The sequence below is a fragment of the Aricia agestis genome, chromosome 16 (genome assembly GCF_905147365.1).
Source record: "Aricia agestis chromosome 16, ilAriAges1.1, whole genome shotgun sequence".
In the NCBI taxonomy this organism is placed as follows: domain Eukaryota; kingdom Metazoa; phylum Arthropoda; class Insecta; order Lepidoptera; family Lycaenidae; genus Aricia; species Aricia agestis.
In genome coordinates, this window is record NC_056421.1 from 5,321,332 (window position 1) to 5,347,947 (window position 26,616).

At 35.8% G+C, this 26,616-nt stretch overlaps 3 protein-coding genes and 1 pseudogene across 3 annotated transcripts; 1 reads left to right on the forward strand and 3 right to left on the reverse strand.

Moving 5' to 3' along the window:
- Nucleotide 1: 1 nt before the first annotated feature.
- Nucleotides 2–19,080, reverse strand: LOC121735017 (annotated as a pseudogene).
- On the forward strand, nt 3,434–7,799 carry LOC121734759. The gene is made up of 5 exons (XM_042125370.1): nt 3,434–3,703; nt 5,239–5,418; nt 6,044–6,158; nt 7,181–7,266; nt 7,668–7,799. The coding sequence occupies exons 1-5, from the start codon at nt 3,641–3,643 to the stop codon at nt 7,683–7,685; spliced, it is 462 nt and encodes a 153-aa protein (XP_041981304.1). The 5' UTR covers nt 3,434–3,640; the 3' UTR covers nt 7,686–7,799.
- On the reverse strand, nt 16,277–18,629 carry LOC121734761. Its single transcript, XM_042125372.1, has 4 exons — nt 18,469–18,629; nt 17,381–17,495; nt 16,925–17,010; nt 16,277–16,404 (listed from the first exon to the last, which is right to left on the reverse strand). Exons 1-4 carry the CDS (start codon nt 18,610–18,612, stop codon nt 16,387–16,389), a joined length of 363 nt encoding a protein of 120 aa, XP_041981306.1. The 5' UTR covers nt 18,613–18,629; the 3' UTR covers nt 16,277–16,386.
- A 3,038-nt stretch (nt 19,081–22,118) lies between the features above and the next one.
- LOC121734760 lies at nt 22,119–25,867 on the reverse strand. Its single transcript, XM_042125371.1, has 5 exons — nt 25,761–25,867; nt 24,620–24,784; nt 23,978–24,092; nt 22,667–22,752; nt 22,119–22,289 (listed from the first exon to the last, which is right to left on the reverse strand). Exons 1-5 carry the CDS (start codon nt 25,824–25,826, stop codon nt 22,272–22,274), a joined length of 450 nt encoding a protein of 149 aa, XP_041981305.1. The 5' UTR covers nt 25,827–25,867; the 3' UTR covers nt 22,119–22,271.
- Nucleotides 25,868–26,616: the final 749 nt, after the last annotated feature.

The following is a 26,616-nucleotide window of genomic DNA, read 5'->3' on the forward strand; positions in this document are numbered from 1 at the left end:
AAAGGTAAATTTTATTTTTAACAAAATGATGTGTCATCATGAGATGATTTTCTACCGGATATACTACATGCAATCAATGTTTAATGACGACAACACAGATCGTTACAGTCTAGCGAACGCCGAATACAGGGTGATGTGTTGTTTCGTGCATTTTTCTTCTATAGCGACAAATCAAACTGAAAAAAAAACATATTTTATGAGCTTCGAAAGATAAGTGTACAATTAGAGCTTAGACTAACTTAAAAGAACGTGCTCCTCTAATGCACTAGTTAACATAAATGGGAAATTTCATACTGTAAATACGAGATAAGGGTCCTTTTCAGTTCGAAGAACTCTACTTATTATGTACAATACATAAAAATCGATTACTTTGTTTCTTTTTGAAAGTAACAAACGTCAATAATAATAATTTTACTTTATTTAAACAAATAGGTAGTACTTGAATAAGAGCATCCTGTAGATGCAAACCCGTGGTAGGCCGGTATTTTTATCAGCCCCTAGTATTTCTAGGTCCTAAGTCCTGACTAAGGACCTATAGGTATGTGTCTACGGCATAAAAATCAATCTCTTATGAACTCCGAGGTGAAAAAAAACTTACTTACTTAGGACTCTTTGTTATAATAGCTTACCTGTGATGCCTTTTCAATACTGCATTTGAAGATCAGCGCTGCTCTGTCACAACCTTTGGCACCATCGCTAACAGGCTGATCATTGACTGAAAGAATAATAATTATATTAGTACAACTAGCATATTATATTACAGGGTGAACAGAAGGCTTCTTACATAATATTTATTATTAAAAAGATGATTCTAGAAAAAGATAATGAAAACTTAAATGTAGAACCGATTCGATACGATTGCTAAATATTGTAGCTGCTACACCGCCAAAATTGCCTACTAGTGTAAAAATATTTTTACGGACTTCCAAAAAGGAGGAGGTTATACGTTCGGCTGTATGTATCTTTTTTTTTGTATGTTCAACGATAACTCAGCCGTTTGTGATCCGATTTTCAAATTTATTTTTGTGTTGTATAGGGTTTAACTCGAATTTGATACCATGTTCACAAAAATGGTGATCTGATGATGGGATCCTGGAGGAATCGAGGGGACTCCTTGAAATTTGTATTAAAACATATAGTGATTTAAATTTTTTCTGAAGCATTCGAAGTAAATGCTACTAAAAAGTAAGATTTCGCACCAGGTTATACCCTGGATCCAAAGGTACCCAACAGAACTTTTAAATCCTTATAGATACAGGTTCGGGGATTTCGGCGTTGTTTAAACGACTGAAGGCATAAGCCAACACATCAATTTATTTGATCATCATCATCAAAATCATAATTATCACTACTACAAATAATGAAGACTGTAGCATGTGTGGAAAAGACACTATTATAGAGTAAGAGTTATTTAATACTTTTTAGTTCATAATTATTATTATGGTTTTTACCTTGGAAGTCGGTTGTAATTTTTTGTTGAAAATAATAATATATTTTTAACTGACTTTCTTGTTTTGTCAATGAGTTTCTAAAATACTAGAGTAGCAATGTCTTACAAAAGATTCTCAGAAATGCGTAACCACTTTTTTGTTCAAAAGACAATGTCAAGTCATATATTCGTTATGTCATTATGTATGTGAGATATGCCTGCAGGCATCTTCGAAGTGGCAACGCGTTGCTACCGTAAACTTCCAATCTAGTTACGTTAGTAACATAGAATATCATTGTGTTTTGTTCTAAAGAAGAGCATAAATGAAATTGTCAAACGCATTTTTTAGTTATTTACTGAATAAAAATATTTTTATTTTGATTGTTACAGCTTAATGTAAAAACTCACCATATTTGCAGGCGTCGGTAAACTGTTCAGCCTGCTTCAGTTTCTCGGCGTTATCGGCAAGATACATCTGCGCTAATTTATTCACTCCTTCCACTGACAGCATTCCTTTATCGTCCATCTGAAAAGGTTTTATCATAATGTAGGTATACTTAAGAGGGCGTAAGTTGCTTGGAAATACTAGTATTTTCTCACCACACACACTTAGGTACTGTAAAACAGGTGTGTTGGCACAATGTGTTAACATTACAATCAATATAAAGTAAACGACATACCATTCCTGTCTTCTTATAAGCACAAGCGAACAGGCACTTGGAGGCTTCGTTGTCTGGCATCTGCTTATTCTTCAGCATCTCTATGTCACTTGATGTGATGGGAAAACCCTTCGCGCACTCCATTATCATGTCAGCATACTTCTGTTTCAGGTCATCCATCTTCGAAGCCTGAAAGAAGTAAGTTAAGAGATTAGCCCTAGGATAGCCAAAACTGTAACGCGAAACACAGAATTTCATTGTAATACTGTCCGTTAACTTTTGTACCGTGTAAGTTTTGATTTATAGTATTCTGAAAAATGTACAATATCATTGTGATATTATTAATAACTTTAACTGTCAAAGTTACGTACCGCAACACATTTCAAAACGAGTACAACAAAAAAGATTTTAACGCTGCACATTTTGTATTGCTCGGTGAAAATCCGGCGTAAGTATGTGTGAATGACCCAAATTACATTTATATGTTATCCCATCGAGTACATATAACAAATGGACAGGAAGCAGCATTGTGTTAGAAACAAAATGGCGTCAAGGGTGTTAAGTAATGGGACATTTTCCTCCTATTAAACCTTGTGTAAGATTAGCTACAATTTAGATTGATGCGTGAAAAAAATAGTAGGGAAACCCTACTAGCAAAATTATGTTTTCGACATTTCTGTTTCCTGAATATTATTTGAATGCATCATACTGCCGTACCACGGTAAAATAGCCTTACCGTATCAGTACTCTTAATATTATAACGAGTCATAAGATATTTGTAACTTATTTCTTACTTGAAACAATTAAATATTATCTCTTTTTTTATGAAATAAAGGGGCAAACGAGCAAACGGGTCACCTACTGGAAAGCAACTTCCGTCGCCCAACGACACTCACAGCATCAGAGGAGCTGCAGGTGCATTGCCGGCCTTTTAAGAGGTAATAGGGGAGGGTAGGGAAGGGAATAGGGGAGGGTAGGGAAGGAAATAAGAGAGGGTAAAGAAGGGAAAAGGGTAGGGGATTGGGCCTCCGGTAAAGTCACTCACTCGGCGAAACACAGCGCAAGCCCTGTTTCACCCCGGTTTTCTGTGAGCCCGTGGTAATTTTCCGGTCGAGCCGGCCCATTCGTGCCCAAACATGACTCTCCCACGTCAAAAATGTAACATGATTAATGACGTAATTATTAGTAAAATCCATAAAACTATATATTTTATTACGACAATTTCATATTGTATTATTACTTGTCATAAAATAACGGGTATAGTTATATTACAATGAACCTATTGTACTTCCCACGTGTTTCCTAAAGATGATTATTTTGTCATCATGAGCTGTCGATTTGAAAATTGCTTTTAGAATTTGAACCTCGTGTATGGAAAAATATAGCTTGTTAATTTCAATGCCACCTCCTAATTTTAGGTCTAATGTAATCTAATAATACACAAGCGATAAACGAACAATAAGTTTTCGTATATAAAGCCAATTTTCGTGAAAAATTACCAAAATACTTCAAGTGTTTCAGAAGATAACTTGTAGTCTCTAAAAAATTAAAAATGTTTCAAAAGTTCCTTGTACTATGTGTGTTTTACTTGGCGTTGTTTCAACATAAAACAAAAGTAAGTAAATTAGTAGTACACCTTATAAATATAAATAATTTCAATTCATCTCTCCTAAGCCTAAAGTGAAAATCCTGTGTAATTTTAATTTCTTTAATTTGTAGCGTCGCGTTCGTTTAACTCTTTTCTTAGATACTTTTTTCTTTACTACAAGGCCCACTTTCTCCTAGCTAAAGTTAATTTTGGGTTAAATTTTATGCTATACAGGGTGAAACAAAACTAAGTGATAATACTTTAGGATGTGTATAGAATTCACTGGGAAAGTAGCAGCACTGAAATAGTACCTTTTTTTCCTTTTGTATGGGTAAATTCATGACTCTCAGGCGCTTGCTCATATAAAACACTTTTTTTTCTTTCAGCTGCTACTTTCACAGGGAACTATGTAGTCCAGTAGTAGGGAACCCATTGTCACCCTGAAGTATTATGACTTAGTTTTGTTACACCTTGCATATTATGTCGAAGGATGATTTGATAAATCGAATTGTAGCGAAAATTCTAGAGATTTCGCGAAAACACGGATAATTAGATAATGCTGTTTATATTTTTCAATTTTTTTAAAACAAGTTAGGTTTTTTTGCGAAAACACGTGTTGCCTTAGTAACATTGCACATTCTTAACGCTGATTGGCTTGATTTTGGCTTACTGGCCAATTCTTATTCTGATTGGTTACTATCTTTTTCTATATGCATCTTTAAGGTATTACACCATAGAATTATAAAGGGTAAGAAATGACAACACCTCTTCATAGGAACTTTACTTTTAATTTAACCTTTTTCTTATCTCAACCATAACCTCAGAATTAGTTTCTGGATCTGTTGAACCTTCAGCTCTAATTTCACGTCTTGTATCAGTCATTTTGTATTTACAAACACACTTTTAGATAACTTTTCGCACAATTACAATTCTAAACACATTAAAAAATATCAAAAACTGCTAGCTCGCTTACAAAAACGACCACAAAAAAAACAACGCGTGACAATGAATTGACATTTAAAACATCATGTCTTCAACCAATCAGAGAAGATGTTGTTGTGGGGCGCTTAAACCGACCAATCAGTGATTTTTTTCGATAATAACTAACGATTCGTTTCGCAATCTTACTAAGGTGACTCGCGTTTTCACGAAAACACGACCTTTTGTCAGTAAGGTTGAAAAATGTAATCACCATTGTCTAATTATCCGTGTTTTCGCGAAGTCCCTAGAATTTTCGCGATAATCCGATTTATTAAATCATCCTACGATACATATATCTCACATTCCTCGTATTTATGAAAGAAAAGACATGATATTTTATAGCTTACCTTTAATAAGTCTTAATTTGTCTAAGATCTCAACTATTTTGTGTTTTTATTCTGATTTCTGTTTTTTTAACATTAAATAATTTATACTAAATAATTTTTCTATCATAATCTGCTAAATTTCTATCATAAATGCTATCAAGATGAAATTTTGGGAATGCTTATTTTTTACCGTGATTTCTTTATTTTATTAACGAAATTCGCTAACCTTTTACCTTGTCATGATCCCTATTCCAGGCAGCCATAACAGCGGAACAGAGGAGCATGATCAAGGAACACTTCCAGCTACTTGAAGCGACGTGCTTCAAGGAGTTCCCCATCTCGGACGACGACGCCACCACACTGAGAGCCAAGAAGCTGGCCAGCGGACCCAACGTGCCCTGCTTCCTGGGATGTATATTCAAGCAAATTGGCATGGTAAGTGCTTTTAGGTGTATCCGTTAAATATAACCTACTCATCATTTACTTAGTTGTCTATTTTGTCACAGAATAATATAAATCGTGGTTTTGTTTACGCTTATAAAAAAATACCAGGTTCAGTTCTAGTTTTGCTCTTGTTTAAATAAAACAACCTCTTCTTTTCGTCAAGGGGTTTTAAATGCTATCCATACTGCCATATTAATATTATAAATGCGAATGTGTGTCTGTCTGTCCGTCTGGCTGTCTGTCTGTCTGTATGTTACCTCTTCACGCGCGAACCGCTGAACCGATTTTGCTGAAATTTGGCATGGAGATACTTTGAGTCCCGGGAAAGGACATAGGATGTACGGTTCCCGCGCGATAAACGATTTTTGGCGCAACAGAATTGCGGGCGACATCTAGTGAGTTATAACTTGTAAGTTTGCAGTGTTTGTGTGTCTTTATATTCTGTGGCTCCCAAATAGATGAACCAATTTTGACCAAATATAATATTTGCTAGAGTAATCGAGAGTGTTTTGAACCATATTATGTAATACATGTTCAGATCAATTAATAAGTTCTTTGCCTTGAAACTATAGAATCAATTGAAAATAAACTATAAACTTGTATCGCAATACTTCAGATCAACGATGACGGTAACCTGGAGAAGGAGACGGTGATGAGCCGCGCCAAACAGGTGTTCAACACCGATGAGGAGCTGCAGCTGCTGTCTGACTACCTGCACTCCTGCATTGGCAGTGAGTAAAGTTTTCATTTGAAAAACTGTACAGCTAACCAACAACTCCTTCTCAATGATATTTATTACGAATATTATAAAGTTTGTGCTGTTTGACTACTTGCACTCCTGTATTGGATGTGAGTAAAGTTTTCACTAAAAAAACTGTAGGTACAGCTAACCAACAAAGTCCTTCTCAATGTTATATTTGTTTATGTACATTATAAAATTAATTAAAATAATATATTTTCACCTCAATCGTGTAAATTTTCACCTATACGTAGGAGCCATGCTTCGGCACGAATGGGCCGGCTCGACCGGAGAAATACCATGTTCTCACAGAAAACCGGCGTGAAACAGCGCTTGCGCTGTGTTTCTCCGAGTGAGTGAGTTTACCGGAGGCCTAATCCCCTACCCTATTCCCTTTCCTAAACTTCCCTATTCCCTTCCCTTCCCATCCCTACCATATATATAATAAATATATGGTAGGGATGGGAATAGGGTAATAGGGGAGCCCTATTCCCTCTTACAAGGCCGGCAACGCACCTGCAGCTCTTCTGATGCTGTAAGTGTCCATGGGCGACGGAAGTTGCTTTCCATCAGGTGATCTGTTTGCTTGTTTGCCCCCTTATTTCATTAAAAAAAAAACGACTTCTACAGTTTTATGTTGTTGAGAATTTGAATTTGAATTTGAGTTGTTCTTTGGTACTATTAATTATAATTTCATGTTGATTGATGTGTTATATTTGCCAATGAGGTATAAGGATCAATTCAGACCGCAACGCGACGCGTAGATGCATTTCTAAATTTGTATGGATTTGACAGATTTGCAATTGAAATCTGTCAATTCAGTACAAATTTAGAAATGCATCTACGCGTCACGTTGCGGTCTGAATTGACCCTTACACTTTATCGTCTTTTGTGTAATACTATTATATTAAGTAATACTGATTAGTATTAGACAAAAGAAGATCTAATTGACCTTATTATCAACCAAATTAATTAACTAAGGTGTAATTTATTTTAATTATGTTGTGTTTTAAGTTAACGACAACCCAGTGACTGATGGCAACAAAGGCTGTGAGAGGTCCGCCATGGCTTTCGAGTGTCTCATCAAAAATGCTGCCAGTGTAAGTTCTATTTATCTACTAATAACGCCTCCGTGGTCAAGTGGTCTAGAGCGTCGCTCTTGGCTCAGAGGTCGTGGGTTCGATTCCCGCGTTGGAAACATAACATTATTTAAAGTTTGGTTAGGACAATGCAGGCTGATCACCTGATTGTCTGACAAGTAAGATGATCCATGCGTCGGATGGACATGTAAAAAGTCGGTCCCGCCTCTCTCGCCGGTCGTGTCGGTCTACCTTCCCACGGGGTTATGAGAGTAAAGGAATAGAGAGTACTGCGCAACACACCTGGGCACTATAAAAATTAATCCTGCATGGTTACCTACCTGGCCTGGTTTCAATGAAATTAAAATATATTAAAAAAATTACCTGAAATCTGAAGAAAAACTTTAATTTGTCTTTTACAGTACGAGTTCGAGTTCTAACGGTGACATGAAGAAAACGACTACATAATATTAACCTTTGACCTACGACGAATTTACTTACTCTATATTTTATAAGATGTTAAATTAATACTTAGAAAATATATTAGATACTATTATTATGATAATTATTGTGTGATAAATAAATAAAGATATTGCAATTATGCACTACTTTTACTTTACCAAATGGCAAATTAAAGCCAGGTAAAAATTAACTGAGTAGGTTTTGTAATACAAAAAACTTAATAGGCGTAAATAAAAGCCGGAGATTAAAATGCAAATTTATTAAAAGCAATATTTAAAATAATTTAAAAAAATTACGATTTATTTCTTCATCGCATACCTACGCTGTTGGATTTCTTCATGACGAAACTCTGGCGCTCTCGTATCACGACACCTTTACCAGAACTGAAAAATATAATATTTCAAGTTAGTAAATATATCGAATGTAAAACAAAGGTGAATTCAATACTAGTCACGGAGCTCATTCAATAATAGGGCAGTAGCGATCACATGAAATACCCTGGCCTTTGCACAACTATGGGACAATATTATATGCTAAAAAAAAAGAGGAAATAACAAAAAATCTTCTAAATGATAACGAAAACGTTAGTGGAAGAAGCAGGTAAGTAACAGTTAAGTTTTGCATAAATGGAGACTTTTAGGACCGGAAAATGATTTGAAATCAAAAAACTGTGGACTTTATGTGTAGCCAGATATATTAGCTAGGTCATGAAGTAGGTAAGTTACAAGGTTCGTTAAAATTGTAAGGGAAAAAATACTTATAATCACTTCTTTAATTATCTTTGCGATGGCTTTCGAATCATTCGAAATAATGCTTAAGCATGGTAGCTATCGTATATATAATAGAGGACCTAACTTTCGGGTAGGTTTTTCTAAAAACTGACAGATTTTTTGGCGAAAATATTGAAACTGTGGATCTAAAAGTGTCAAGAACACTGTCATATGGTGATTCGGCAGCATGGAAGACAATATTATGTATTTGTAATATATTATAATATGATTGATAGCTTAAGCATGATTTCGAATGCATGCTTACCAGTTCTTTGTGAGGTAGCATGCATTCGAAGAGCAGGGCGGCTCTCTCGCACCCCTTGTCGCCATCACTCACGGCCTTGTCGTTTACTGGAATGTAAAATACTCGTAAATAAACAAACTCTGTATACACAATACACATATTATTATGGTAATACATCATTATTGATCTAAGGTATAAAAAAGCGGTGTCTGCATACACTAATTTCTTTGAGGTGCGGTTTCATACAATGTAGATGGAAAACAATTTTAAAAATAGTTAATATGTCATCTATATTGGATAAAATATTATGATTTCACGGGGCCTGGTGTTGTTACGGTTATATTTTGTTACAAGATGACGCTCGTAAATCTGTAGCCAAAATTCGTTTATCGTGGGGACTGTGCATTTTTCCGGGATAAAAAGTATCCTATGTCCTTTCCCGGGACTCAAAGTATCTACATACTAAAAAGCAAAATCGGTTCAGCGGTTTGGGCGTAAAGAGGTAATAGATAGACAGACAGACACACGTTCTTATTTACAATATTTTTTCTTAAAATAATTTACGGAAATAGATATGCATTGTTTGGCGAAATAGCATCATGGAGACCTTGTTTTGGCGCCAGTGGTAGAATAATCGTCATAATATAATCTATGTAGGTACATTTTGGTATTGTATAATGGTATTTAGAAAATACGTCTGGTACTCGGGGACTCCCACGGTAAAGATATTGCATAGCGTTTTATATCAACTTATGAAAATATAATTTGCATACGTCTAGTCGCACGCACACAAACACCGTGCTAAAGTCTGCCAAACTAAAACGACGTTAGACGACGCACGGCAACGCCGCGGCGCACCGCTGTAGTGGTCGGAGTGATGGTTTATTTTCGTAACGGAATTTCTTGACTCTGCGCTCCAAGCTCGCGATAAAAGCTATGCAATAGGTAGCCTAAAAAATAATATTTTCAATTCCAAAAAAAAAATACAAAGCCGGCGGGCTAAAATGGTCGCTTTAAAGAATCATATTATGAATCATGTTATGATTCATTCTTTTTAAATCGCAAAATGCAAGTCTGCTAGCAATTCTTATTTAGTAATTCGTACTTATTTGACATTTGTCAGTTTGACAGTTTTGACAATTCATTTGCTGAATTGATTGAGAGGAATTGCTAAATGTGCCCATTTTAGCCCCGATTTAGTAATAAAGTAGTTGGAACAGGAATTGGTTTACCTGAGGAGCATTCATCGATAGCTTCTCCAATCTTCTTCCTGTCGTCTTCGCTAGACACGAACTTGGTATTCACTTCCTTCGCTTTCGCTACATCGTACTTGCCTTCGCCGTCAAACTAAAATCAGATGGCACTTCAATTATTATGCTACTACTAAAAAAAAGTAGCTAAAATTCGGTTGCTGAATATAACTATCTTTTTTTATGTAATATATTTCAGCTGTTAGCATATACTCTATATATTGTTGCTTTAATCTTTCACATACCTACGTTCGAACATTCACATCCGGCTCACATAACTTTAAACAGATACGAGAAACTAATATTGGCTCGTCTTGGCGGGGGCTCTCCCGTGCCCCAGATTTTTATTGCGAGTGAAAAGGAAAATTTGAATTATAGGCGTCTTTCGCTACGAAGAGACACGCTACGAATTCCCCGTCCTGCGACCGCGTAACTTACCAATTTAACTTTCTTCAGTATACACGCTAGGAAGCAGGGGTCAACGTCCTTGTAGTCACCAGACTTCTTCAGGCCCTTCAGCAGTTCGTCACTGACGTCGTGCTCCGCGCTGCAGTCCACGATGACGGGAGTGAGCACGGCCAGCACATCCTTCTTCTCTTGGTCTGTTACGGCCTATGATAAATAAAATAATAATTAATGTAATTGTCAAGCATTAACGGCCGCATGGACCGCTAATTGTTTAAGGTAGGCTGTCGTCAGTGTCGGAGCGGGACGGAGAGGACGATCCTACCTCTCTGCCGCTCCGCCGGCGTAGGACGGGAGTGCAGAGGCGACGCTATGCGAACCTCCTAACTGTCGTCTAACGGAGCTCCGAGAGAGGATGGGAACATCCCCGGCTTAGTCAGTCCCGGCGGCGAGGGGAACGCTTCAGTTTGCCGAAGCGTTCCCTAACTGTGGTGGAAGTCCGGTCCATTCTGAGGTAGACCGGCCGGCCGTGGAGGGAGTCCTGTGTTTGTTAGATCCGGGACATCCCTCCTTTATACGGCTGAAGGCGAACCGCAGGTGGTTTTAGTGAGTAAGAGAATCATATAACCCCGGGGTGCTTCAGCTAAATGAGGCACATCCCCAACCCGGGGCACCCATGATGGGTTTCCCCTGCGCAAAAAAAAAGGCTGTTGTCAGTATCGCAAACCAGGCCAAAACTTTTGGCTGTGCGATGCCATAGCGGTTGGATTTGATTCTCTCTAGAGCTGAGATGCAATCCAGATGCAAGGAACGAGGACTGGAATTTGGATCTCAGAAATTGGGACCCGTTAATATTTTTTCAGAGCTTACTTAAAATATCGACTATTTACTTACTTGCGACTTTTTGACATTAATAGCGAAAAATCCTAAGCAAAGCACGAATAATTTAATGGAGATCATTTTTCTGTTGTTTGTTATCCGTTGGATCAGGTTGTGATATCTCAAGTTAGATGACAACAGTTTATATAATATAAGGATTCATCGCTTTTTTTACTTCACACCAAGACTTAATGCTCAAATAATAAAGATGGCAATTTTCAAAATGACTGCCGTCCGGGTTAGCTAGCCCTGGTCTTGATGACAGAGGTCACCAATTACCATGCAACAAAATGTTTTGGGTTAGCAAAAAATATAATTATGAATTACTAGGCGACGACGCTAAAATTCTATTATCGCGCGGGAATCGTACATTTTTCCGGGATAAAAAGTACCCTGTGTGACAGACAGACAGATAGACAGACAGACAGACACTTTCGCTTTTATAATAGGTATTATTGAAAGTGAGTGGATCAAAAAATATCCTACATCTTTATGATTAGATCAATATATTAAGTAATATATTAATATTGCATTGTTACATTTATTTTCGCTGTATGGTTGATGCATGATATATTAGTTGGGTCGGCACTCTCGCCACAAAGGAACTGAAATTCACTTTGTGGCGAGAGTGCAGACGCTCCACCCTCAAGTGTAGGTGGTCTTCTCTCGGATACAGTTTACGAGGTCTTCGACCGACATAAACCAGTGCAGGTGTGACACGTATATCTTTGGTGGAAATCCGGTCCCTTCTGAGGTAGACCGGCCGGTCGTGGAGAGAGTCCTGTGTTTGTTAGATCCGGGACATCCTGCCTTTATACGGCCGAAGGCGAACCGCAGGTGGTTTTTGTGAGTAAGCCCGGCGCTCTTGCCGGCGGTCCCACATACCCCAGGGGTGCTTTAGCTTAACTGAGGCACATCCCCAACCCAGGGCACCCATAAAGAGTTTCCCCTGCGCATAAAAAAAAGGCGTGACACATAGATGTCGGTCACTCCACAGATCACACATAATATTATGTAACACAACATGTAATATTTCGTTTATAGAATCATTCCTGATTAAAATGTTTATCTTTTCTCAAACTTTCCTTAAATATTTGTTTCCTGATATTTTGTATTTCAAAAGAGCATTATGTCGTAACAAAAAACAAATTAGGTACAACAATGATAGCATTTACGTAGGTCATTCCGTCTTCACTTTTAGCATTCAAAATACATGACGGTGATATTACCTGAACTATTATTATGCGATTTAGAATGCAATAACTTGAAGATCTCCTTTAGTAATTTTATACTTAAAATGGATAGTTCAAATGAAAGTTTGGAGATTTCAATACTCTGCGAAAATCTTCTTGTAGATCATCTGATGTCATGTGTAACCAAGCTTTTTACGATCTTATCTATGACTATAATTTAAATCTAGAACTTTAACAAGAAATGTTATTTTTACTCTCTACGGGCTTCTATTATCCTGCTTAAATAACATCATAACGTTATGCTACATACTGGCCGGTTTACATTTTTCCAATCCAGTGATCCAATCCAGCGCTGGATTACTTTTGGAATAATCTAAACGGGCACTGGAATGAACTGGAATGCAATTTTGCAAAAGAAGCGCTCGATTGCATCACAGGATTGGTGTTATATAAACCGGTCATATTATACAGTATTGTGATTTTCATAAAGAACGATATTCTCATAAAACGACACACATCCAAAAATAGTACTGCTAAAATAACTGAAGCTATCTTGTAGTCATAGTCGCAGTTAGTACTCGTACTCTCTACATTTCTCTTCAAGGACTCAACCAAGGCTCTCTTGAAGAAATAAAATCTTAGGGACTAATCCATACCAATATCATAAATGCGAAAGTGTGTCTGTTTTACAACAGTGGGTGTGAAACACCTGAATGAAACGCATCTCTGAATTAAATATGCTTCAACTCCCAAGCGGCCATGCGGCCGCGATAACAATAGATAAACTTTTGTGTCTGGTTTTTCCACGATCGAGGGATTAGTATATTTTCTGCCATTGACGACTTCTGTGGGTCAATAGTTGCCGGGGTTCAAGCCGAGGTCGCGGTTCGAATACTGCAGACCGAATAAAAGAAAGAGAGACTGACTTGGTGTGAATGTCCACATGTCCATATAATATATAACATTATTAATTATTATAATTACTATCATCCTTGTGCGTGAGAATTGGCATGTTATTTGACTATGTCGTCATTATAACACGAGCAAATTATGAGAGCACTTTACATGCTCATTTAAAAATAGATGTCATGTACCACGGCATTATCCGTGCGATCTTTGTGGGTATTTACCTCACGTAATTGGGCTACAAAAATGATGTTGTACCAGGAAACTAACAGGAAGCTGAGTTTGTACATCTAAATTTAGATGGTTTATATCAATTATTGTGATATTTAAATATTTTTTGTAAATGAAAATATTTTAATATATTCGTTATTTGTTCTAAATTCACTTGATTATTATTATTTGATAAAGTTTATGTAGGTAATAAAATAATAGGATTATTAAGTATGTAGTTCTAGAAACTAAACTTCTTTAGTTTTTACTATCTCATAAATGTTTAATAAAGTCTTGAGAAAATTAAATAAAAAAAATCATATAATTTACACATTTTATTGAAATCCAAAATATTTTTATAATTTTATTTAATTTTTCACAAAAAATAATAATTTCGATGTAATTTTCTTGTTCAGTGGAGTCAGAATTTTCCCTTCGTATCTAGCTGCTGGTCTTAAGGAACTGAAACGAAATAAAATGTTTTTTTTTTTATGAAATAAGGGGGCAAACGAGCAAACGGGTCACCTGATGGAATGCAACTTCCGTCACCCATGGACACTCGCAGCATCAGAAGAGCTGCAGGTGCGTTGCCGGCCTTTTAAGAGGGAATAGGGTAGGGATGGGAAGGGAAGAGAATAGGGGAAGGTGGGGAAGGGATTAGGGTAGGGGATTGGGCCTCCGGTAAACTCACTCACTCGGCGAAACACAGCGCAAGCGCTGTTTCACGCCGGTTTTCTGTAAGAACGTGGTATTTCTCCGGTCGAGCCGGCCCATTCGTGCCGAAGCATGTCTCTCCCACGTATATAATTATATTATAATATTATGGCCCTATTCACTAAATTTGCACATTTTTCTCCCCGAATGTTGTCAGTTCATTACCAATTCCTTATGAGGCAGGAAGCACTCCAGCAGCAGCTTAGCTCTGTCGCAGCCCTTGTCACCGTCTGATACCTCCTTCTCGTTTACTGAAATCATTATCATCATCAATATCATCCTTTAAAAAACTAAAAAAAATCAGCCAAGTGCGAGTCGGACTCGCGCACGAAGGGATCCGTAGCGTTATTGAGCAAAAGTTGGCAAAAAATTGTGTTTTTGTATGGGAGCCCCCTTAAATATTTATTTTATTTCTTTGAAAGCCATTTAAAGCAGCATATTGTTACCTGAAGCACACGATTCTGCGAGCTGATTCAAATTTTTCTGATCGTCATCACTGGGGAAGAGTTTCTTGCCTATGTTCTTTCCTTTATGTTCATTATACATTCCTTTGTCATCCATCTAAATAAATAATTGATTAAATTGTTGAAAACACGATTGACATGTGTGGTACGGAAATGCTTTGAGAGACGGGAAAGGACATAGGATAGTTTATATTGCAGAAAAATATACAGAAGCCGCACGATAAACTTATTTCTGCGTTATCTAGTCGCTTATTAAAACCATCTACAAGGTGTAACAAAAATAAGTCATAATAATTTAGGGTGTGTACGTGTTCCTTGTAGAGAGTTCACTGTGAAAGTTGCAGCGCTGAAAGACCAAAATTTTTTTCACTTTTGTATGGGCGAGCGCCCCAGCGTCACGAGTATCTCCATACAAAAGTGAAAAAAAAAATTTTGGTCTTTCAGCGCTTCTACTTTTACAGTGCTCTCTACAAGGAACACGTACACACCCTAAATTATTATCACTTATTTTTGTTACACTCTGTATATCTTAAAATTACACTCTGTATATCTTACCAATTTCAACCTCTTCATAACACAAGCTACGAAGCAAGGATTGACATCTTCCAATTTGGTAGGATTGTCTAGAAGTTTGGAAATATCAGCGCCGATTTCAAACTGAGAACTGCATTCAAGTACATGTGGGAAGACAGTCGCAATCAATGTACTCCTATCCTGGTGACTTATGCTCTGAAAATATTGTAAAAAATGTACCGATTTCATTACACAGCCAAAAAAACCACGTGAAACCTCGCTCGGCGTCACTACACTGCATTAGACAATCTCTGCCTATTACTACTCTGGAGCGAGTGAGTGAGAGTTTAAATTTCATATGAAGAATGTTTGTTAGTGTCGTGTCGAGTTGCTCCCCTTATTTTTGCTGCGCAGGGGAAACCCATCATGGGTGCCCCGGGTTGGGGATGTGCCTCAGTAAGCTGAAGCACCCCCCGGGGTTATGTAGGACTCTTACCCACTAAGTCGAGTTGCTCCCCTGCAGTACACTGCAGTAATGTCAAGTATGGTGTCACCTTTAAAATTACAGTTACTAAAAAATATCATTATTCAACTTACTTGTATGCTCCCAAATTGTAACAGAATTATTCCTAAGCTGAAAAGTGTAAAATTCAAACTAGTCATTTTTTTAACTTAAAAATCCACAAAATACTTAAGGATGTTGTCTAGAATGCTATTGAATGTCAAATGGATTATAAATTCTAGGAACTATGCTTACATATAAAGAGACATCAGTTTTTTGCTAGATTTGATTTTCTTAGCGGAAAAACTAAACAATTTTCGTGGAAAAAAACATCATTAGCAGATTTTGATAGCCCTGAAACACCATTATGATGATTGATTAATGACTTATCATTGTTTGTCAAGTTTCAGGTACCTCCTTACATAATATTACTTATTTTAATAACGGTAAGTACCGGTAACGGTATCCTCATAAGCACTTACACAACTGACAAATAAAACAGTATTTATTTTATCGTTTGCGACTTTATTTTCCGTAAAGACAATATTACTAAAAAAATAATTATTTTAAAGCTTTCATCGTTTAGCATGAATCTTTTCAGGTTTCAGGTCATCTTGGGAAGCCATATACTAACGCATTGGGAAAAACTGTAAAACAAAAAAATGTGGGTAAATTTGAGAACAACTTCTGCAAAGTTTGCAGTGCAAACTATAACTAATTTCTAATAGTTAACTATTTTAACTTGTGCAGTGAAAGATTTTAGTCACGTAAATTGATATTGTGTGAAATAAAGTATAGGTCTACCAGAATCTGATGACAGAAAGTAAGAAATTAAATTGACTCTAGTCTCTAGCAATAATATTAATGATCCTTTTTCCTTATAGCGGCTTATTCTGTGTGTGAAACATGCAAATATAAAAATTTATCCAATGATCAAGGATATTTTCTGGTAGACCATTTGTAAAACTAAAATGTTGGTTTTTTTTATTTTATAACAGTCCCAAAAAATATTATAATAATCAGCCTGGACAAGATTTCCAACGCGGAAATCGAACCTACGGGCTACGACCCCTGAGTCAAGAGTCTCGCTCATAGCCGCTAGACAACAGAAGCGTTATCAGCCTAAAAAATGTACGTCACTTATAATAAGTAATAAACCTACTACACCTGTTTCTGTAGCGGCATCATACACTCATTTAGCAGTTTGCCTCTGTCACAACCTTTATCACCATCACTTACTGTCTCCTTGTTTACTAAAAATAAAACATTATACAGGATGTAACAAAACAACGTAATAATACTTAAGGGTATGTGTATCTTATATAGAGTTCGCTGTGAAACTAATAGCTCTGAAGGAGTTTGTGATTTGTATACGCAAGCGCACGAGCGCATATTTGCCTAAAAAAAATTTTGAATAAATAACTTTTTTAGCGCTGCTACTTTCACAGGAAAATTCATACACTGTACACACCCAAAGTATTATCACTTTGTTTATTTTTGTTGAAACAATTTTTTTAATATTGTTGTAGTTAATAATAGGTATTATAGATAATTTTTTTGTCATTAACGATTTGAAAGGTATTAATAATAATAATTAATTATATCGAAGTATCAGAAGTTTACCTTTCTCACAAGTGTGAATAAGATCGGTAATGAATTTCTTGTCGCTTTCATTTGCAAAGTATTTTATATAGTTCTCCTTAGATTTTTCCACGTCGAACAATCCTTTATCGTCAATCTATAAAAGTACGTATTCTACTAAGTAATACGTCATTCAAAAACCTTACACTTATTTTATTTACTAAAAGGTACTGCAAAAGAATACTTTTGCAGTACCTTTGAGTGTTAGGTTTTATGTATGTATTAAACCTAACACCCTGTATATTACAGGGTGTTAGGTTTATCGCCGTTATCCTTAAAACCATCAAATGAGCCTGTCAAAATAAACAACTTTTTCAAATGAAAATGCCGTCTTCATACCCATACAAATTGCCCGGATCGACAATTTGTATGGGTATGAAGACGGCATTTTTTTTTTGAGTTCCCAGCATGATTGTTCTCATAGAAAAAGTTGTTCATTTTGACGGGATCATTTGATGGTTTTAAGGATAACGGTGTTAAACCTAACAACTTGTATATTATATTCACAAAGTGGTGAAGAAAATGTGAAAAGTAGATAATAAATAATACAACTTCTTGAAATCTACTTGTACAGCTACTATTCAATAACTATACATCATTACTACTCCCTAACTTCTTAAAAGCGGACCTTATTCCTTAAAGTAGCATTTGTGTTTGTTAATAGTGTGACTACTTGTTACTCTTTTACATTAATTACAATCTTTCACATTTAAAATTCATTCTCAGGTGATTGAAATTCCTAATAGCTGGTAGTTGCTACATCTTACACAGGCGCACAATATTTTGGTATCACGTGCTTGGAAACGAGACATCGATATTTTCTTGTGCGAGTGAAATATTACAAGCAATTGGCCCACCACACATTGCCACCCATTGCAACTCCTGTGTCGCCAGGATCAACAGTGATAACCAATCACGAAAACCCTTTGATAACATGATCTCAGGGATACCTGTGGGACATGTTAAATCTGTCTGGGGACCCGCAACGAAATTCAACTGAAGAAAGGTAGGAGGAGATAGGAGCATTACAAGCAGGTTGCTCTAGTGATTACAATAAACTCTGGCTTTACCACATGGATCTTCTTATAAATACACCCCATCATGCATGACCCCATCTCCTGTATGTGGTCTGTGCTCTTAGCGTTCTTGACATCCTCGTGGTTGACGCCATGTTCTGCAGAGCATTCTTTGACGAGAGGCACCATGTCCGCCATTAATTTCGCCTTCTCGTCTTCGGGGATTCCCCGCACCTATACCGATATGTAAAGTAAGATCATAAAGACACAATACAAAAAAATACACAATCTTTTTTCTTAAACTTTGATTTTTCTATGTTAAAATCTACGAAATGTATGCCTGTGTAAGCGTACCCCACAAGTTTAGCTATCAAATGAGACCTTTTTTATCTTCATAGGATATTTACATGAGAAGTATTGGTCAGATTAGTGTTAAACCCTGAAAAAAACTAAAATGGCTGCCATTTTACAACCGTGAAAGAGAGAAAAAATTTGAGAGCCAATTTATCGATACAATATTCCATACAACATCTCATTAAAGGATCGGACACCGGTGTCGGGACACATTGTATATAAATAAGGCTTGAAAACAGCAACATTATAAAACCAAACGTTTAAACTTTATGTGCGTATTTTTGGGAGTATCTTCATACGTGGGAGAGCCATGCTTCGGCACGAATGGGCCGGCTCGACCGGAGAAATACCACGTTCTCACAGAAAACCGGCGTGAAACAGCGCTTGCGCTGTGTTTCGCTGAGTGAGTGAGTTTACCGGAGGCCCAATACCCTGCCCTATTCCCTTCCCTACCCTCCCCTATTCCCTTCCCTTTCCTAAACTCCCCTATTACCCTATTCCTTCTTAAAAGGCCGGCAACGCACCTGCAGCTCTTCTGATGCTGCGAGTGTCCATGGGCGACGGAAGTTGCTTTCCATCAGGTGACCCGTTTGCTCGTTTGCCCCCTTATTTCATAAAAAAATATATATTCTCTATGAGCCACTAAAAATAGTAGTCCAATCTGTTATATTTAATGGCAAGAATACTTGAAATAATATTTAATTCGCTGAGCTAAAAAGTGACTGTCGATACTTACAAAACTGAGTCCCAAGATCAAAAATGTGTAAAACACTGCAAACATTTTTATAACTGACTATTTTACAAAAGTTAGGTACGAGTCGTTACGTATTTTGTAATACTTACCTAAATAATAATAGCGGCTATTTATATTGTAACATTTGATACTCGTACTTGGGTTATCAGAAAATCTATTTAGGTATCTCCATAATGATGCTTATATTGTTTACTAATCGATTTTGGGGTTCAGTTTTTAATAGAAAAGGTATTTCGAGGCAAAAAGCAAGACAAAATAAATAGATGAGTGGAGTTCAATATTCAATTGCATTTTTTATATAATTTTGGTGGAAATTTTTGTTTCCACCAAAATTGGGGATTAGGTATTTACGGCAAACTGGTACGAAAACCACCACCTAGACGAGTTAGCTTGTGACAGAATGATGTGAATGGCGTATTTTTTATGCTTCAAGAATCAATGGTATTTTGTAAAAATAATGTTTTACACACCCTCTTACCCACCAAAATGTACCCACCAAAATTGGAATTAGCGAGAAAAATAATCTTAAAAAAAAAAAACTACGTGCACTAAAGTTATAGCACATTAACTTAACTATAAACAAACCAAAACTCTACCGTTATTCAAAATAACAACATGATATTATTGCCACAAGTAGGATAATTTAAGTACACCAAAATTGCATGAAATCGGGGGTTTTGTGATAAAACGGATTTCTTTAATTTCTGGCTGCAAACTGGTACGACCCAGCCCACAGCCACCTCCTAAACTGGTTAGTGTGTGGCTGAATGAAGAAAATGGCGTATTTTTTATGCTTAAGGGATCAATGGTATTTTGTAGAAACAACGTTTCGTAAGTCCCACCAAAATTTAAAAATTCTCCGTGACAGACCTAAACTGTGTCATAAAAACTCAACTACAGAAGTTAGTACAATAAAATTCATATATTATGAAGAGTTAACTATATATAACGACTACATAAAAATAAAAATCTAATCCAGTATCAAGTTTTCTGTTAATCGGTCTAGATATTGAGTAAAATAGTTCGGCGACAAGCCACCAAAATTAGAAATCGCCTATTTATGTTTATTTTCTTGTAAAATAATAATTATTTAAAAAAAAATAAGGATAGGCCCAAATTATAAGCGTTATGTTTTTCTTTTAAAATCAAAAATGAATACGATATCTTGAAAAAATAAGGTAGTTTTTAGGCTTGAGAAATCCAGTCAGATGCACTTTTAGTTTTTTGGACCATTTTGAGATTTGTGGTAACTGGTAACACATTGACGATATTGGCGATAATCATTTTATAAAGACTTTTTCTGTGAAATAAACGCAGCACGAGTAAGCCTAAAATGTTTTTCGTGTGCATCGTGAAGGCCTAATTGTGTAGTTTAAAGTTACTATATTTTTATTATGTCGCATTTATAATATTTATAATATATATATATATATATATATATATATATATATATATATATATATATATATATATATATATATATATATATATATATAATAATTAAATTAAATTTGTTCAAATTAAGTTAGTTCCAAAAATTCATACTAGATGGCGCCGTGCGTCTCCTACATCGCGCTAATGCTTGCCCAAAAGTCTTTCCATAAGAAGTGGTATTATCTTACATTTAATTTTGGATATTTTTCGGTTGTTACGTCTATTTTAAGTTATTTAATAAATCAGTACTTTATCTATGCAGTGTCGTAACCTTAAAGTTTAAGCCTCAATTTCACCAACGTCTGTTAGTGCTACAGCTTGTTAAAATATCCTGTCTTCTCTTTCATTCATATGAAAAACAAAACAGCTAACGTGATACTAATTCGAGCATTAACTTTAACAGTCGTTGGTGAAATTGGGGCTAAACCTATCAATGATAAATAGTTTATGGGTAAAGTTGTGTAATTGGGGGGCTAAATAAGCTTTAAAATTTGGCATAAAATATAAAGTTTAATAAAATTTAAATATTATGTGCACACTGCACAGTTTTGATTTAAGGGGTAGGTACCAGGGTTTTTTTTATAAAAGCTTTTGCCACCAATTTTGTTGACATCGCGCGCTATAAACTGAAGTCCACGCGGACGAAGTCGCGGGCAACAGCTAGTTTTATAATGATTATTATGATTGCTTTCATGCTAATTTCGACTCTATTGCTGTAACTAATCTAGCCAAAAGCAATTAATTATGTAGGAACTTTAATGTTTTAATAAGAATAAATTAAGTTACTTATATCCTGCAACCAATAACAATATATTACAGAACCTGCATTCATGCCTTTTGTCGTTTATCACAAAAATAGATATTTCCTGTCGAACTAATAATGTACATACTTAAAAAGTCATTTGGTAGCCTAAAAGCTATTGAAATATTATGTGCAAACTGCACAGCTGTTTTGATTTAACCAGGTACCAGGGTTTTTTCTATAAAAGCTTTTGCCACCAATTTTGTTGACATCGCGCGCTATAAACTGAAGTCCACGCGGACGAAGTCGCGGGCAACAGCTAGTATAAAATAATTTTGAGTTTTTACAGTTACAGTTATATTTTGTTATATAAAGCAATCTGTAGTGGATGTTATTCTATAGGAAAAAAAACCAAAAGTATAAAAATAAAAAGCTTTATATTTTGTTAACTTTAACAATAGGTTAGAAAGAAGAATAAAGAACAATAAGGAAGAAAAAATAAAGGGAAATCTCGCTTCTAATAATACTGCATTTTCACTGCATTACACTCTTCGTAAGTTTTCTCTTCCAGCTTTAAGCTACTGGGACGAACTGAAAAACAAAAATGTACAGTTTTATATACTCAGTTAAGTAAGCATTATAATTATTGTATTTGTATTAAAGCACATATCTAATTAATTATTAGATATGTGCTACAAATACATTTTAGAAGGACTTAGATAACGTAGTGCATTATAGTGTGTAATGTGTTAATATAGATTTTGAATTTACAAGATCATAATTAATATTCTTATCATACGTAATACTTAGTCTATGATAATATTTTATTCCGATTGGATGATTCCATTAAGTACGACAAGGAAAATTTTAAACAGAACTTTCGCGACCAAAAAAGTTGAGCCAAAAAAGAGGTCCACAGTAGAAAAATCCACCTAGGGCAAAATTTACAACAGAGGGTGCAACAATACCTGTGCCTTGTACGGCTTGGCGCACTCTACCAGCAGCTTCGCTCTTTCACAGCCCTCTGTACCATCGCTCACAGCCTGGTCGTTCACTGAAAAAAAAAGATACATACAGCCGAACGTATTACCTCCTAATTTTTTGGAAGTTGGTCAAAAAATAATGATAACAACACTTCATGAAACAAGCAAACAGCAGGGACGGATTTAGTGTCATTCAATTTCGCAACAAGTGAAATTTTATAATATCTGCTGTCAAACGTCTTTACTCTATTGCATTGCTGTTCTAAATACAAAATCACCCTTCGTGTTGCATTTTTAATGATAAAAGGCCTAGAACCAGCTCAAGATTTATGTATAGGCAGTATATGCCTATGGGCGGCAGCGTCCTATTGTGTCCTAGGGGTGCAGCAATCTAGGATGGCGGCAGAGTTCGTACATAGGGGCAGCAAAATTAAAGTGGCCTATACTTATAAAAAATTAAAAATCCGACCCTGCCTCAGACGCTTACAGCACTAGACCTACACTTATAAATAGTTTGCAATAGTCACTTTGAGGTCCTGGGGCCCTATTATGAGCTCTTAAATCCATTCACTTTACGTCCTTATACAGTCAGATAAGGACGTAAAAAGAATGGATTTAAGAGCTCATGATATAGGCCCTGACCTTCTTTATTTCCAATGGTCAACCTGCTTTGGATCACTTTGTCGAAGTTTAATACAATTGAAAGCTCAATATTTAAGAATGTTTGTAAGAAGAATGTCTACTATGTTTTTCACAAGAATTATGTTTATCGTAACATTATTTTTACGTCTAACTTCACTTGGTAATACTACGAGCCACGGGAAAGAAAACTTCAAGCAGCTATACAGGGTGTAACAAAAATAAGTGATAATACTTTAGGGTGTGTACGTGTTCCTTGTAGAGAGTTCACTGTGAAAGTAGCAGCGCTGAAAGACCAAAATTTTTCACTTTTGTATGGGGAAACTCGTGACGCTCGGGCCCTTGCCCATACAAAAGTGAAAAAAAATTTTCGTCTTTCAGCACTTCTACTTTCACAGTGAACTCTCTACAAGGAACACGTATACACCCTAAAGTATTATCACTTATTTTTGTTACACACTTCTATTGTAGATACAAATCACAGTGAATTTATGATCTTTAAAGGGATTTTTTTTATTATTAGGTGGCAAACGACGAAACGGGTCACCTTATGAAAAGCATGGCCAATGGCCATGGCCCATGGAAAATATTAATGTCAGAAGAGTGCTGGCGGCATTTTCTTACTTTTTTTACAGAATAAGTTTTTTTAAGACTTACCTGAAGCGCACTTGTTGATGCCCTCTTCAAGGGTTTTGAGTTCTTCGGGGTCGGAGATGTGTTGTTTCGTCAACTCCAAGGCTTTGGCGACGTCAAACAGGCCTTGATCGTCGATCTGAAAATTCAATTCATGAAGGTAAATAGTAAGATAACGAACAAAAGTAAAAACAGCAAACAAATTAAGCCCGCGCAAAAGTCTGCCTTTGTACTACAGTGCAAAAAGTTTTAAAATAATAAAAAATAAATAATAATAATAAATGTAGTTATATTAGCAATAATAAGCCTTCTCCAAAAGTTATATCAGTATTCAAGGGAATAAAAATATCTCTATATTGCGTGTTTACAGACGTTGTTAAACAATGTTTTGTTCTGGGTCGATACGTACGATACGTAAAAAAATTGGCTTGACAGACCTTATCTGTCAAGCTTAGGGACATACTGTAGAGACATACTATAGTCTGGGTTTACCTGTTACTTAATTAGGAGACCGGTAAAAGAACAATATATCACAAAACTATACAATAACTCATAGAGTTCTGGAAATAATTCTTTAAAATTTAATCAGATGGACTTGTGGACTAATGCCTTTACGAAAGCGCTTTCCAAATAATTCGTTTGATCAGATAGTTGCAAAACACTTACGATGCCAACTCTCTTCATGATGCATTTGATGATGCAGCCATCCAAGCTACCAGTCTTGCCCTCGTTCTTGATCTGTTCTGGGGTGACGCTAAACTCCTTGCTGCACTCCGTCACGTGGGGCAGCATATCCGCGATTATCTTCGCACGCTCCTCATCGCTTATGGCCTGAAAATTGTATTAATGTGCCTTTATTATTATTATTTATTAGTTTGTACTACATGATTGTTATATTATTTATTTATTTTATTTTTTTACTTTTATTTTATTTTATTGGGAAAACTTACAGCAGATAACAATATGGGTAATGATACATATTAGATAGCGACATGCCAATAACAAGTTTTCGCTAATAAGCTAAAATTATCTTATATCTTTAAACGAGCATTCTTGTATATATATATTTATAATTGAAATCTCAGAATCGGCTCCAACGATTTTCATAAAATGTAGTATATAGTGGGTTTCGGGGGCGATAAATCGATCTAGCTAGGAATCATTTCTAGAAAATGTCATTTTATTCGTGTTTTATCGAATACCGAGCAAAGCTCGGTCAAATAGCTAGTGTATATTATAATATGGGAAACCTGTTATTGGCTTTATTGTCTGTAAAACGCTCTTCGTAAATTTTATACACGTATTATATTATAGGCTGTTGGTTTTCACAAATTGGTTAGGTTTTCAAGTAATGCCGTTATATATAATATTTGTCCATTATTTTCCTCTATGGCTTCTCCAATCAAATCCTAGTATCGTCAAGGATGGAAGTGATCGACAATAACCATGGTAGCTTTCGGAAATCTAAGAGGAATCTTTCGGGTAAGTTATTCTAAATCTAGCAGATTTTATATTAGGCGAAAACATTGGGACTGTCAACACTATCGTCAGTCATATGGTAGTGCAATATGGTAATTATGTTAACTCTCTCCATCATGCACTGAATGTCTGTTAATTTTAAAATATTTATGCTTTTTAGGGACTCAAGAAAAAGATTAAAGAATTAATGTAACATTAAGAATCTAATTTATTGAAATAAACTACTAAAATCCGTATCAGTATCTTAAGATCTAGAACCCATGCTTCACGGCACACGAAAAAAACGTAAATAAAATAAATAAAGTTTTCTATTATGTCGTCAACTTACAACAGCACTTTGGAAACTGATGGCTAGCACAGCCGAGCACAATACAAGGAAACTATATCCGGCCATGATGCTATCTGATCTCCACACTGATGGTCACACCACTAAGGCACTGCTTATATACTGATGCCAATCTTGATCCTTGGATACTTATCTAGGTCTAAGTGTAGGAACTAAAGGTCGCGTTTTTTGCCACTTTCAATGTTATTCTTCCTTGTGTGATAAAAAATTGATCAAACGTTTTTGGTAATTAACTAGATTAAGCTGCATCATGCACCAAAGGGTAAAACCGGACCCTATTACTGAGACTGTCTGTCCGTCTGTCTGTCTCCAGGCTGTGACTCAAGAACCGCTATAGCTAGACTACTGAAATTTTCACAGATTGTGTATATATCTGTTGCCGCTATAACAACAAATACTAAAAATAAATTAAAGTTAATATTTATGGGGGGATTCCATACAAGAAAAATGATTTTTTGGCCTTTTTGGCTCGTAATCAGTAATGGTAACAGTTAGGCACTTGAAATTTTCACAAAATTCTTAATTATATTTGTATTTTAATAATTAATAATAAAATTAAAATTAAATTAAAATAAAGTTAATATTTAAGAGGGGCTTAATTTTGTCTACTTTCACTCTATACCTGTACGGAACCCTTCGTGCGCGAGTTCGACTCGCACTTGGCCGACTTTATTTGGTTCAATATAATTATTATGCGCTTGCGTATGTTGTACAAGTAAGAAAATGTAAAAATGTTGTTAATGAATGTAAAAATATCTGTTATACTTATTAAAAAGACAATTATTGATATTATTAAATCTGTTCAGTCACACTGTGTCACGTCCAAAATTATAAAAGC

What these genes read in the sequence shown, in the direction of transcription:
- LOC121734759 (XM_042125370.1), top strand. Translation starts at nt 3,641, where the DNA reads ATGTTTCAAAAGTTCCTTGTACTATGTGTGTTTTACTTGGCGTTGTTT. An exon ending in TGTTTCAACATAAAACAAAA is followed by an intron (nt 3,704 to 5,238) that starts GTAAGTAAATTA and finishes TCCCTATTCCAG; the next exon opens with GCAGCCATAACAGCGGAACA. An exon ending in TATTCAAGCAAATTGGCATG is followed by an intron (nt 5,419 to 6,043) that starts GTAAGTGCTTTT and finishes GCAATACTTCAG; the next exon opens with ATCAACGATGACGGTAACCT.
- LOC121734761 (XM_042125372.1), bottom strand. Translation starts at nt 18,612, where the DNA reads ATGGCGGACATGGTGCCTCTCGTCAAAGAATGCTCTGCAGAACATGGC. An exon ending in TTTATAAGAAGATCCATGTG is followed by an intron (nt 17,496 to 18,468) that starts GTAAAGCCAGAG and finishes GTACTTTTATAG; the next exon opens with ATTGACGATAAAGGATTGTT. An exon ending in TATTCACACTTGTGAGAAAG is followed by an intron (nt 17,011 to 17,380) that starts GTAAACTTCTGA and finishes TTTTATTTTTAG; the next exon opens with TAAACAAGGAGACAGTAAGT.
- LOC121734760 (XM_042125371.1), bottom strand. Translation starts at nt 25,826, where the DNA reads ATGGCCGGATATAGTTTCCTTGTATTGTGCTCGGCTGTGCTAGCCATC. An exon ending in TCAGTTTCCAAAGTGCTGTT is followed by an intron (nt 24,785 to 25,760) that starts GTAAGTTGACGA and finishes TACAATTTTCAG; the next exon opens with GCCATAAGCGATGAGGAGCG. An exon ending in TCATGAAGAGAGTTGGCATC is followed by an intron (nt 24,093 to 24,619) that starts GTAAGTGTTTTG and finishes TTGAATTTTCAG; the next exon opens with ATCGACGATCAAGGCCTGTT.